Below are 12,128 nucleotides of genomic sequence, written 5' to 3' on the forward strand. Positions count from 1 at the left end.
GTATGGTGTTCCATTGTTGTAGATTTTCGAACTTCTTTTGGTGCCAGTTTTTGACTCTGTCGAATTCTTTTTTTGCCGTTGCATCGGTGATGTTCTCTAAGATCTGCCAAAGTTCCGTATTTAGAATATTATGCAGTGATTCTCGTAATGCGCTGATGGTTGTATTTGCTTGTGCTAATTCCCGGCGAGTGGTGTTAATTTGTTCGCGTAAAAGCGCTACTCTCGCTCGTTTATAGATGCGTTGGGCTTTGGCCGAGTGGAACTTGTTTTTGATTTTAAAACAGTTCGGTATTAATTTGGTGTCTCGGCACCTCTTTAAAAAGGCTAACCTGTTTAGTTGCCGCGCCAATTTCAACTTCCACTCACCATATCGTCGTGTCTTGCGTACAATATCGTCTCCGTGAAGAATCCTTAAACGTGTGGACAGACTTATGTGGGACAGACTTAAGTTGGACAGTATAAATAGTCCCACATACAAACTGGCTAGACATTTAGCGAAGCTACTAGCCACTCTCACTAACAATTCTCCCTCCTTTATCAAAAATTCAGCACTCCTAAAAAGCTCAGACTTAATAGTAAGCTTTGACATCACTTGACTATTCACAAATGTACCACTAATAGAAACCCTCAATCTACTGAAGTCACACTTTCCCCCTGATATATTTGAACTATTCAAATTCATAATACATGCAGGATATTTCACATGGAAAGGGAAAATATACAAACAAATTGATGGGACAGCCATGGGCTCCCCCCTTTCCCCCCCTAGCTAACTTTTACATAGAACACCTGGAAAAACAAGCAATCAATACAGCCACTCTCAAACCAACACTTTGGCTACGCTATGTTGATGATGTGCTTGCTATTTGGCCACATGGCCCTGAGACATTGAAAACATTCTTAGCACATTTAAATAGCCAACATCCAAAAATCCACTTTACTATGGAACTGGAAACCAACAACTGTCTGCCCTTCCTGGATACATTCATCACACGTCTCCCAGATGGTTCCTTATCATTTTCAGTTTTCAGAAAACCCACACATACAGGCAGATACTTACACAAACAATCATACCATCATCCTTCTCAACAATATGGCATATTAAAAACGCTAACCCATAGAGCGAGAGCAATCTGTTCAAATGACAAGGCTCTTACTGCTGAACTGACTCACTTACGCCACACCTTCTTGGCCAACGGCTACAATCCATAAAAAATAAACAAAATACTAAACACTCCTAAGAAACCCCTCCCACCATCCACCATAGAGAACTACAACAAAACAGTCACCATCCCTTACATTAAAGGCACATCCGAAAAGATCTCAAGAATTCTCAGTAAACATAAACTACACACTACATTCAGACTATGTAGCAAATTAGCCACCCTCATCCGCTCACCCAAGGACAGCATTCCTCCTTTATCACATCCAGGAGTCTACCAAGTACCCTGCTCATGCAATCAAGCCTACTACGGTCAAACAGGAAGAACTGTGAATATCCGCATCAGCGAACATAAACGATACGTCCGGAAATATCATTATGGGAAGTCGGGCCTAGCAGACCATGCTCTGGATACCCCTGCACACAGGATCAACTGGAAAAACACAAAAGTACTACACAGAAACCCATATAAATCAGAGAGATTGTTCTTAGAGGCGACAGAAGCCCTAAAACACACTCCAAATCCCAACAAATATGGCTGTATTAACTTGCCGAAGATCTGGGAGACAGTCATATTAAGAAAAAACTAGCACTTTTCTAGGACTCTAGTAATATATGATAGCGTTTTTTTTTTTTTTTTTTTTTTTTTTTTTTTTTTTTTTTTCAGATAGAGGGCGCCAAAATCAGGACTCTAGTCTTTGTGTTGCTGCTACAATTTTGGTTAAGTACACCATGTTGTTTTAGTCTCGCGTATTGTGACAAACAGTGTTTTTGTGCTCTGAAGATGCTGGTTATAATACCAGCGAAATATCAGCATCAAGTCAATAAATTAATTATTTACTTAGTTTCTGTGTTCTATTATACCGTTAAAATAATAAACAACATGTTCGACGAACACATAAGTCTGTCCATACGTTTAAGTACAAAAGTAAGTTAGTGAAACATGATCTCCCCTTAACAAACCCATGCTGATAACCACAAAGAATACTGCTGTTATCAACCCATTTTTGTATCCTACCTCTCACCTATCTCTCCACTACCTTCACCACAATCAGAGATATACAGACCAGCCTATAATTTGAAGCTACAGCTTTATCCCGACCTCTAAGCAGTGGAACAATTTTACCCTTCTACCATTCCCTTGTAACCTGTGCTGTTGTAAGACTTTTATTAAACAGGCATGCCGATTCCCTGGAACAATTCCTTAAGATGGGTAGTGATATGTCATCAAATCCTATCGCTGTATTGACATCAATCTTATTTATTTCCTCAAATATCTCCTGCTCACTCACAGTTAAGCCATCTCTATGTCCTCTTCACTTAAGTTCCTCATGTTTCCACCCTGATCAGGATGAAACACTTATAAATTGATCACTGAATACCTTAACAGTGTGTCTTCTGCAGCAGTTATCATTCATTAAATTCATCTTACCATGATCATTCTTCCTTCTACTTGCCACATATCTAAAAAAAAATCTCTGGGGTTATTCTTTGCCTGATTTGCCAATTTCTGCTCATATTACACTTTTATTTTCCTTACTAACTGAGTCGCTCTCCTGGCTTGTTATTATACTCTTCATGTGACTGATTATTACTATTATTCATCTTGTACTTCCTCCAAAGTGCTTTCTTTTATTATTATTATTATTATTATTGTTCCGGGAAACTCCAAGGAGTCGACAGACTCATCGAGGGAGGCCCTAACATCATGTCAAGAACAACTATTCAACATTCACACAGTATCTATCATACCTTGCCTAGAACTCATTCACGGTCGTAGCACCCACAACAGACTCTGGAAGCTTATTCCACTCATTTACCACTCTCCAAGTAAAGAACCTAGCTCTAACACCCTTGTCAACCACGCTCTTGCCCAGCTTCAATGCATGGCCCCTAGTCCTCCCACCACCAGTCATATTTTCAAAAATATCTTCTGGATCAATCTTATAAAAACCCTTCAGTAATTTGAATGTCTCAATCATATCACCCCTCCTTCGCCTATCGTCCAATTTCTGCAACCCACAAATCTTCAACCTATTCTCATAAGGTTCATTCCACAGACCTGCTATCATCTTGGTCACTCGTCTCTGGACCCTCTCCACTTCCTCCCCATCACGAAGAAACCCTGGTGCTCATAGCTTTTTCAAGATTTCATGCTTAAACTCCATATTCATCCACTTTACGCCTACGGTATTCAACTTTTTGGCCTTCGGAATACATTCACACATTGATGCTGTTATGTATTTCTTTGTCAGTTCCCATGTAGCATTTATTTCCTTACCACTAACTCCTTGTTCCATGTTATAGCTTCAAGCTGTCTCCTAAGCTTGTCATAATTACCAGCCTTATAATTCCACATATATCCTTTCTCACAAAAGTCCACATATGACTAACCTTTACCAACTGGAGGAACGTGTGAAACTCCTCTCACAATCACATCCTCTGATGAAATGATTAGATCTAGAACTCTCGATCCTCATATGCCCTCCTTTATGCACCCTGAGATAGTTTTCTCTCAAGAACTCAAGAAATTAATTTTCCATATTCCCAAATATCGTTTCTTCATTCCAGTCTATACCACCATAATTAAAATCACCTATAATAATTACCCTTCCTTTGTTCACTAATCCAAGTTGTTTATACATTTCTTGATCACACCACCCTCCACATTCTCAGGCCTATAACAACATCAACTAAATATGTCTTCCTCTCAACCTCCATGTTACACTACACTGCCTCATAATCATTGCCACTATTCTCCCCCCTTTCATGTATACATTATATGGACTTAATTCCCTTGCTATCATCAGTTGCATCCCCTCCCCTCCCTTCTTGCCATTTCTATTCCCATTACGATACCATCTTCATTCAACCATCTTTCACTTATTCCAATGATTTTGGGGCAAATAAACTCAATCACTGAAACCATTTCATCCACTTTATTTCTGAAAGTTCTGGCATTTGTAAACAAACACAGCAGTTCATTCTTTAGAAATGTTCAGCCTAATTATCTTGGCCCTTGATATGTTTCTATGGAGTCTCAGTTCAGGAAAGATACCGCACAAGAATAGAAAGAAAATATGATAGTTCCATTTTTTTATATCTCTCCTCATATGCGGTCATGAGACAGCCAGGTTAAAAAAACAATACTATTAGCATCAATTGAAGTGTGCATTCATGTGATTTTAAAAAAATGAAGCATATGTGTACATGTAATGAAAATTTGTATAATTAAAGAATATTGTTCTTAATAATAATTTGCAGTATATTTGGCTTAAAAAACCCTCCATTAATGTTGGCTTCATACTTCAGTTCACTATCCTCTCACAAAAATAAGGCATCATTTAATGCCTTCTTTCCAGAGCTCATATTATCTGTTCTTGATCTGATCTACTTCAGAAAGAAATTTTTATAATTAAAGAAAGTACATTTCTCAATGGTTACAGCCCCCCAAACACTAAAGATTATCAATTACCATTTTAATCTGACCTTTATTAGAAGAGAAGACTCTCACAGAATCACCATCCCATACATTAAAGTCCTTTACTCTTCTAGGATATGACTCCAACATACATAACCTGCTTATACCTATCAAACAGCCAATCTCCAATCCAATGCACTAATCTACTATCCACCTCCCCATCTGTTCCAATTTAACTACTAGTTTAGCCTTTGCAATATCTAAATATACTACTGTATATTTAGATATTGTACATCCCCCCCTTGTCTTCAATGTATTTGTCACCTTGTTATAATAAGTAAGCAGATTGCTAACACTCAATTTGCTAGATGACCTAAACCTGTCTGAATGGATGAGTGTGTAGGGATGTCAGTTTAATATTGCAGTGCAGAGTGTAAGGTTTTAAAATTTGGTAAGCAAAGGTGAGGTGCAGAGCATAGGGTTGGTGGGAATATTTTAGAGGAGGTGGAGGAGATGAAAGATCTGTGGGTGATAGTGGATAGGTACTTGAAATTTTGTGGACATTTGCTAATGTGAGGACAACACAGAGGATTATGGGAATAATGTGGAGAACACTGACATGTAGAAGTAAGGATGCTTTGATTCTGTTGTACAAGGCTTTGATCAGGCCACATATGGATTATTTGCACAAATTTGGTCACCAGGTTTTTCAAAAAGATGATGAGATGTTGGAGAGGGTTTGGAATTGATTGACTAAGTTGGTCTCTGGAATGTGGAATATATAGGACAGATTGAGAGAATGCAAATTACAGAGCCTAGTGGATAGAAGAAAGAGAGGAGACAATCGATATATATAAGTGGCTAAGGGAAAATTACCAGATTAACGTGGATGAGAATTTTCATAGAATATCTGGAGACAGGAGAAGAACTGGAGTGTATATATGTATATATATAATAAACAAGCAGATCAAAGAAGCAAAAGAAATCTGGATGAAGGAAAAATGTAAAGAAATAGAAATTCTACAGGAAAAGCATGACAATTTTAATCTACAGAAAACGCTGAAAGAGACCTCAGGTAAATTTAAGAAAAAACAATTTTATATCATTCAAAACAAAAAGGGAGAAATAATATCTGAAAAGGATGAAAAAAATACAAAAATGGGTGAAATATATAGAACTCTTTACCGATAACAGACAGAACCCAGAAAATACTTATAAACATATTGAAGGTCCATGCATTCTAAGATCAGAGGTAGAATGTGCACTAAACTCAGCTAAAAATGATAAAGCCTTAGACCTGGATAGAATACCAGCAGAAATAGTAAAGGTATTAGAAGGCGACAACATTAATATATTAGTAAAGCTATTTAATAAAATCTATGATACCAGCATAATCCCTCAAGACTGGTTACAATCTGCCTTCATCATGCTACCTAAAAAAGCAAATGCAAAAACTTGTAATGACTATAGAATGATCAGCCTAATGAGTCACATTCTCAAAATGTTTCTGAAAATAATTCAAAAAAGAATATACAGAAAATGTGAAGACACCATCAGTGATACCCAATTTGGCTTTAGAAATGGTTTGGGAACAAGAGAGGCTCTTTTCTGTTCTCAGATCTTATTCCAAAAATGTATTGACCAAAACAAGGAAATATTCATTTGCTTCATCGACTTTGAGAAAGCATTTGACAAAGTCCAATGTGCTAAAATGATTGCACTATTAAAAAGAATTAGATTAGATGGTAGAGACATCAGGATCATTAAAAACTTATATTGGAACCAAAAGGTATCTGTTCAAGTTGATGACATTATTACAGACTCCAATAACATCAAACGAGGAGTAAGGCAAGGATGTGTGCTGTCACCTCTTCTTTTTAACATATACTCAGAAGCCATATTTCAGAAAGTCTTGAAAGGAAGAAAGGAAGGGATTAGTGTAAATGGTGAAATCATCAGTAACATCCGATATGCTGATGACATAGCTCTCCTGGCTGACGATATTCAGGATCTTCAAAATCTTCTGGAACTAGTGAATGAAGAGAGTGAAAAAATGGGATTAAAAATAAATATCACCAAAACTAAATTCATGGTCATAAGCAAGAAACCAGTTCTTAATTCAGCACTTTCTTTAAAAAACAAGCAGAAAGAGTGGCAAAGTTTAAATATCTCGGATGCCGGTTAAATGAAGATTGCAACCCAGAAATGGAAATAAAAATTAGAATTGAAATGGCAAGAAAAAATTTTCTCTTGATGAAATCGATACTGTATAACTGCAGTTTAAATTTAGAGCTTAGAGTATGCATGGTTAAATGCTATGTATGGTCTGTACTGCTGTACAGTGCAGGAACTTGGATGTTGAAGACAACATCAATAAAATGACTTGAAGCCTTTGAGATGTGGTTATACAGACAAATGTTAAAAATCCCATGGACAGCAAAAACATTCAATCAGGAAGTACTGGAACAAATGGGGAAATCACGCGAACTTTTTTCATAAAAAGAAGGAAAACTGCATATCTTGGTCACCTACTTCGTAATGAAAAATATAAGATACTTCAATTGATTATAAAAGGGAAGATAAATGGAAGAAGAGGACAAGGAAGATGAAGCAAATCTTGGCTGACAGACATCAGACAGTGAAGTGGCATGAACTCTGAGAGACTGCTCAGAGCGGCTGAGAATCGCTCAGAATTTGCCAAGGTGGTCACCGACCTCTGATAGGAGATGGCACTCAAAGAAGAAGAAACAAGCAGCTCATGAAAACTGTGCATCAGTTGATTCATAGGAGTGTCATGTCACTAAAAACATTATGTTATTGAATTTATGAGGGTTGTTTGAAAAGTTTGGTAAATTTCCATTAGATGGCGACACAATTCGTTCATTCATACCAGGGTCAGCATGTATCATCTTTTTGATGATCCTAGGCAAATTTTAGCCACGTGCGATGCATAGTTCTCGTTTGGCAAACATTTAAAATGACCGTGTTTGCATTTTTCATAAAAATGGAGAAAAACGAGTTTTGTGCAGTGATAAAACACTTTATTTGAAGAAGTGAATTGCCACACAGATCAATTCTGAGTTAGATGCAGTTCATGGGGACTCTGCACCAGCATTAATGACTGTTTATTTTTTGATAAATGAGTTTAAATGTGGTCGTAAGTGTCGAAGATGAAGGACACTCTGAACGCCCGACTGAGTTCACTATGAAGGAAATGATTTACTAAATCCATGATATCGTTATGGAAGACCGCCGAGTGAAAGTGCTTGAGATTGTAGGCATCTCAACTGAACAGGTGCATAATATCCTGCATGAAAAATTGCACATGAAAAAGCTGTGTGCTTGTGATGGGTGCTGCGATTGTTGACTCTCGATCAAAAACACATGCGAAAAGATATTTCAATGCAGTGTTTGGTGATGTTTAATCATAATTCGCAGGATTTTTTGCATTGATTCATGACTGTAGACAAAACTTGGATCCACCACTACAGAGCACTGAAAAAAGCATAGACCGTTTTGTCAGCTGGGAAATTGATGGCCACTCTTTTTGGGATTCCCAAGGAATTATCATGATAGATTATTTGGAAAAGGGTAAGACAATAACAGGAGTCTGTTGTGCATCGTTGTTGGACTGTTTAAAAGAAGAAGAACTGAAGAAAAAATGGCCAAGATTGGTGCACAAAAAAAGTGCTCTTTCATCAAGACAGTGCACCTTACCACACATTGGTCGTCGCAGTGGCAAAATTGCACAAATTGGTTCCACATTCACCATATTCTCCAGACGTGGTCCCGTGTGACTTCTTCTTGTTCCAAACTTAAAAATTTGGCTCGATGGACAAACCTTTCTTAGAACGAGGACGTCATTAAGGCTGTCAATGACTATTTTGCCTAGTTTGACAAATCCTACTTTTTTAGATGTGATGGAAAAATTGGAAACTCGTTGGATGACCAAATATGTAGACCTCGATGGAGACTATGTTGAGAAATAAAGGTAATTTTTTCCAAAAAAAATGTGTTTTACTTATTTTTTACCAAACTTTTCAAACAACCCTCGTAATGTTTATAAATGGGCATTGAAAAGCATTGCATGATTGTTGTAGAGCAAAGCATCATAAGGTTTATTATTACTGTGAAAGAACAAAAGCACAAAACAAACCTCAAGAAGAACCAGCTAGGTTTAAGCCAGTTGTCAAGATCAGATTTCCACTTAGCAGACAGTTGAATAATCATAGAAATATGATAAGGATCTATGACATCAGGGGTTATAATTTCTGCTACCTCTTTGATGTGGAATTTATATATATAAAAAAAAAGTGTCCTAACTTCTACATTTCTTTGGCATATATGTATGCATTGAACTTATTTCACCATTTTTTCATAATTCTAACTGTTCTGTTCTTAGTACAATATTATGTCTTAAATATGTAACTTTTGTCTTTATGAGCTGCACATTTACATTTCTTTCAACATGTTTAGGAAAAATATTGAAATCCTTGGTTATGATAGTGCCATTATTCGTGATGTTAGAGTTATCACCCAGGAAATTGGTAAATATTGATTTAATTTTCTTGTTTTTTTGATGACATTCAAGAAATGCTTGCTGTCATAAATTTATTAAATATAATATGCTTTCCACTCTACTTGAGAAAAACCTGTTTCTAATGACTTTGCTCACCACATTTTTGCTATATTTGAGAGGTTTAATTTTTTTTCCCTCCCATATATATTATAAAATATCTTGATGTCCATCTTTACCAACTTTACGATATCTGCTTATGAATTAGGTAGCAAATGATATTTAGGTAGTAGTAGTAGTAGTAAATGACATTAGGTAGTTAATAATATCAATTACCCAGTGTGAGTCCACATCATTATCATCATCAATTTCCTGATATGTACCCTAAAGAGATGCTCAGGCTACTATGACAGCACTGCATGATTAAGTTTACATTATTACTAATCTCCATTCAACACTTTTCCTCCAGATTAGTCTAGTACTTGTCAGCACTCCAATATTGTTGTATCTAAAATTTCATTTTTCTAAGGCACTTCTGACTGAATCAGTTCAACTAGACCTTGGGCTTTCTCTGTCTCTTTATTATTATTATTATCCTAAGACTCCATGTAGTCACAGACTCATCCACATACTTCTTCCTGCCATCTTGGCATCAGTCATCACCTGTTTTGCTAATATTTCATCCCTCATTCTGTTTAAGTGACCATATCATTTTAGATTAGCCTTGCTCACACATTCTTGAATGCAAACAATGTCAATACCTGCTTAATATCTTCATTTTTAATATGATTCTGCCATTGATACCATCTGTTCAGGCCCCTAATTTTTCTAAGAACTCTCACATATGTAGTCTCTAATCTTTGATTAAGTGCTTTATTTCTGACCCAGTTCTCAGATCAATAATTTGAAACTGGTTTGAATGCTGTCTTTTATACTGCTACTTTAATGTTTTGGCTAATTTCTCTCTATTCCATATAAATGTTTTCAACTGGCTCTCCATCATACCATCTCTGCTTATTCTGTTGTCTATTTCTAGATTTAATTTGCCATCTTCACTAAAAACTGTGCCTAAATAGTTGAAATATTTTACTTGTTTTATAGGTTAATGCAGCTGAACTTTTCTATTTTCCTGGCAATTTTCATACCTTTGGTCTTTTTATTACTGATTTTAATGCCAGATTTGTTACAGTTGTTATTCTGTTTAGTTAGAGAATCCTGGAGACTTGCACTGCATTTGTTTAGGAGTACAACATCATCTGCATTAAGTACAGAACTAAGTTTGATATCTCTAATTTTAATATCAGGTTTAATGCCACTTTCTTTCCTAATGTGATCCATATAGATGATGAATAATAAGAGTGGAGATAATGTGCATCCTTGTCTTACAACAGATTTTACATCAAACCAACTTCCTGTCTTTCCTTGTATTCTAACTGCTGACTTACAACTTAAGTATAGACTAACCATGTCATTGAGTGGGACAAAAGCTGTTCCCCTTACTTAGAGGAAGATTACCATTCAAGAATGTTCAAAGAAGCAGCCACAGTCGCCCGTTCTACTGTGAACCTTAACAGAAATCAAGGCCTAATACTCCCAGAGATATGGAAAACCCTAATCAGAGCCTTAAAAATGGAAGAAATGAACTTTAATACAAACTACAGGAGGTTCCTCAGCAACAGCTAGCTGATCTTGTACACGCGATACGTGTTTCACTCACGTTCGATACTATTTTATTTGTAATTATTCTAGTCAGTTTTTATTCTTGTCAGTTTTGCAGTTACGCATAATTGTGAGAGTGTTTAAACCTATATGTAAGTGCCCTGAAGAAGCCAACAGATAAGTGTGGCAAAACTAGTTGATTCAGTTAATTAATAAAATTGATCAACACTTGATCGGTTAACCAAATATTATTATTTACTAATTTATGATCAAGAAAACAACCTTAAGTATAGACTATTTATTGCTCTGTATAATGTTCCATTTACCCTATATAATTGTAGTATTTTGAAAAGCTTTCTCTGGGCACTTTGTTTTATGCCTTTTAGATCTAGAATACTTAACATATATTTTCATAATTTCTCAACTCTTTGTTGTAATGTGAAAATCTGATGCTGACAACTACTTTGCCTGAATCCAGTTGTTCTTCTCCCAGTTTCTCTTCCACAGTTTTCTCAACCTATTTTCAAGTATGCTTGCATATCTTTTACCCAGAACACTTAGTGCAGAAATTCCTCTGTAATTCTCACATTCAGCATTATTCCCCTTTTATTTTATAGATTGGAACTATGAGAACTCGTCACTCCAATCATCTGGAATGTGACCTTCTGACCAGGCCCTCTGAATTAAGTAGCCACTGCAAAGCTTTTATACCTCCATATTTCAGCATTTCTATTTGAATATCATCTACTCTGGTTACCTTTCCACATTTCAAGTTTTTAATGGCTTTTTTGTACCTCAAGTATTAAAATGTACTCATGTTTAAAATTCTCTTGAAAATTTTCTACTATGGTATTTCTACTGGAGAATAATTACTCCAGACATCTATGATATTCTTATCTTCAGTTTTCATGTGAACTTTATCATCTTTGATTCCTTTTACAGTGCTCTTTTTTTCCATTTCTAATCTTTTTTCAATAGCCTTCAGAACATTGCCATCTTCATGATATTTACCTTCTATATTTTTACTGGTCTTTCTATTACTCTTTGTACAGTTGCCAAAACAACAACTAAAAAATTAAACCCGACAAATAAGTTTTCCTTATCTGTTTCACAAGCTTTTTTATAAATTGTTTACCACATTGTTCTTGTTCAAGCCTGATATCGTATTCCTAATAGAAACCTCTTACTTCAGCAACTACCATGGACCACTATGCATATTCCTATAATTTCATTACATATACGTTGTTGAGTACAGTTTCTTCTACAAAGGCATATACATACATTCTTTGAAAAATTTTTAAATATGTAGCAAAAGATAATTTGTAGAAAATATCCTGCGTGAATGTATACAAGTGCATTTTAATCATGGA

At 35.9% G+C, this 12,128-nt stretch overlaps 1 protein-coding gene across 1 annotated transcript in view; it reads left to right on the forward strand.

Annotated features, from left to right (window-relative positions):
* The window catches only part of beta-Man (beta-mannosidase), a 386,558-nt gene that overhangs the window by 88,146 nt on the left and 286,284 nt on the right, over positions 1-12,128 (forward strand). Inside the window, exon 5 of the mRNA XM_090413087.1 lies at positions 9,060-9,130. Coding sequence (XP_090269213.1) covers positions 9,060-9,130 — 71 coding nt within the window. The remainder of the gene's footprint in view (positions 1-9,059; positions 9,131-12,128) is intronic.

This window comes from Typopeltis vanoorti, chromosome 23 (genome assembly GCF_054136105.1).
Source record: "Typopeltis vanoorti isolate ZY-2024b chromosome 23, IOZ_Tvanoo_1.0, whole genome shotgun sequence".
In the NCBI taxonomy this organism is placed as follows: Eukaryota; Metazoa; Arthropoda; class Arachnida; order Uropygi; family Thelyphonidae; genus Typopeltis; species Typopeltis vanoorti.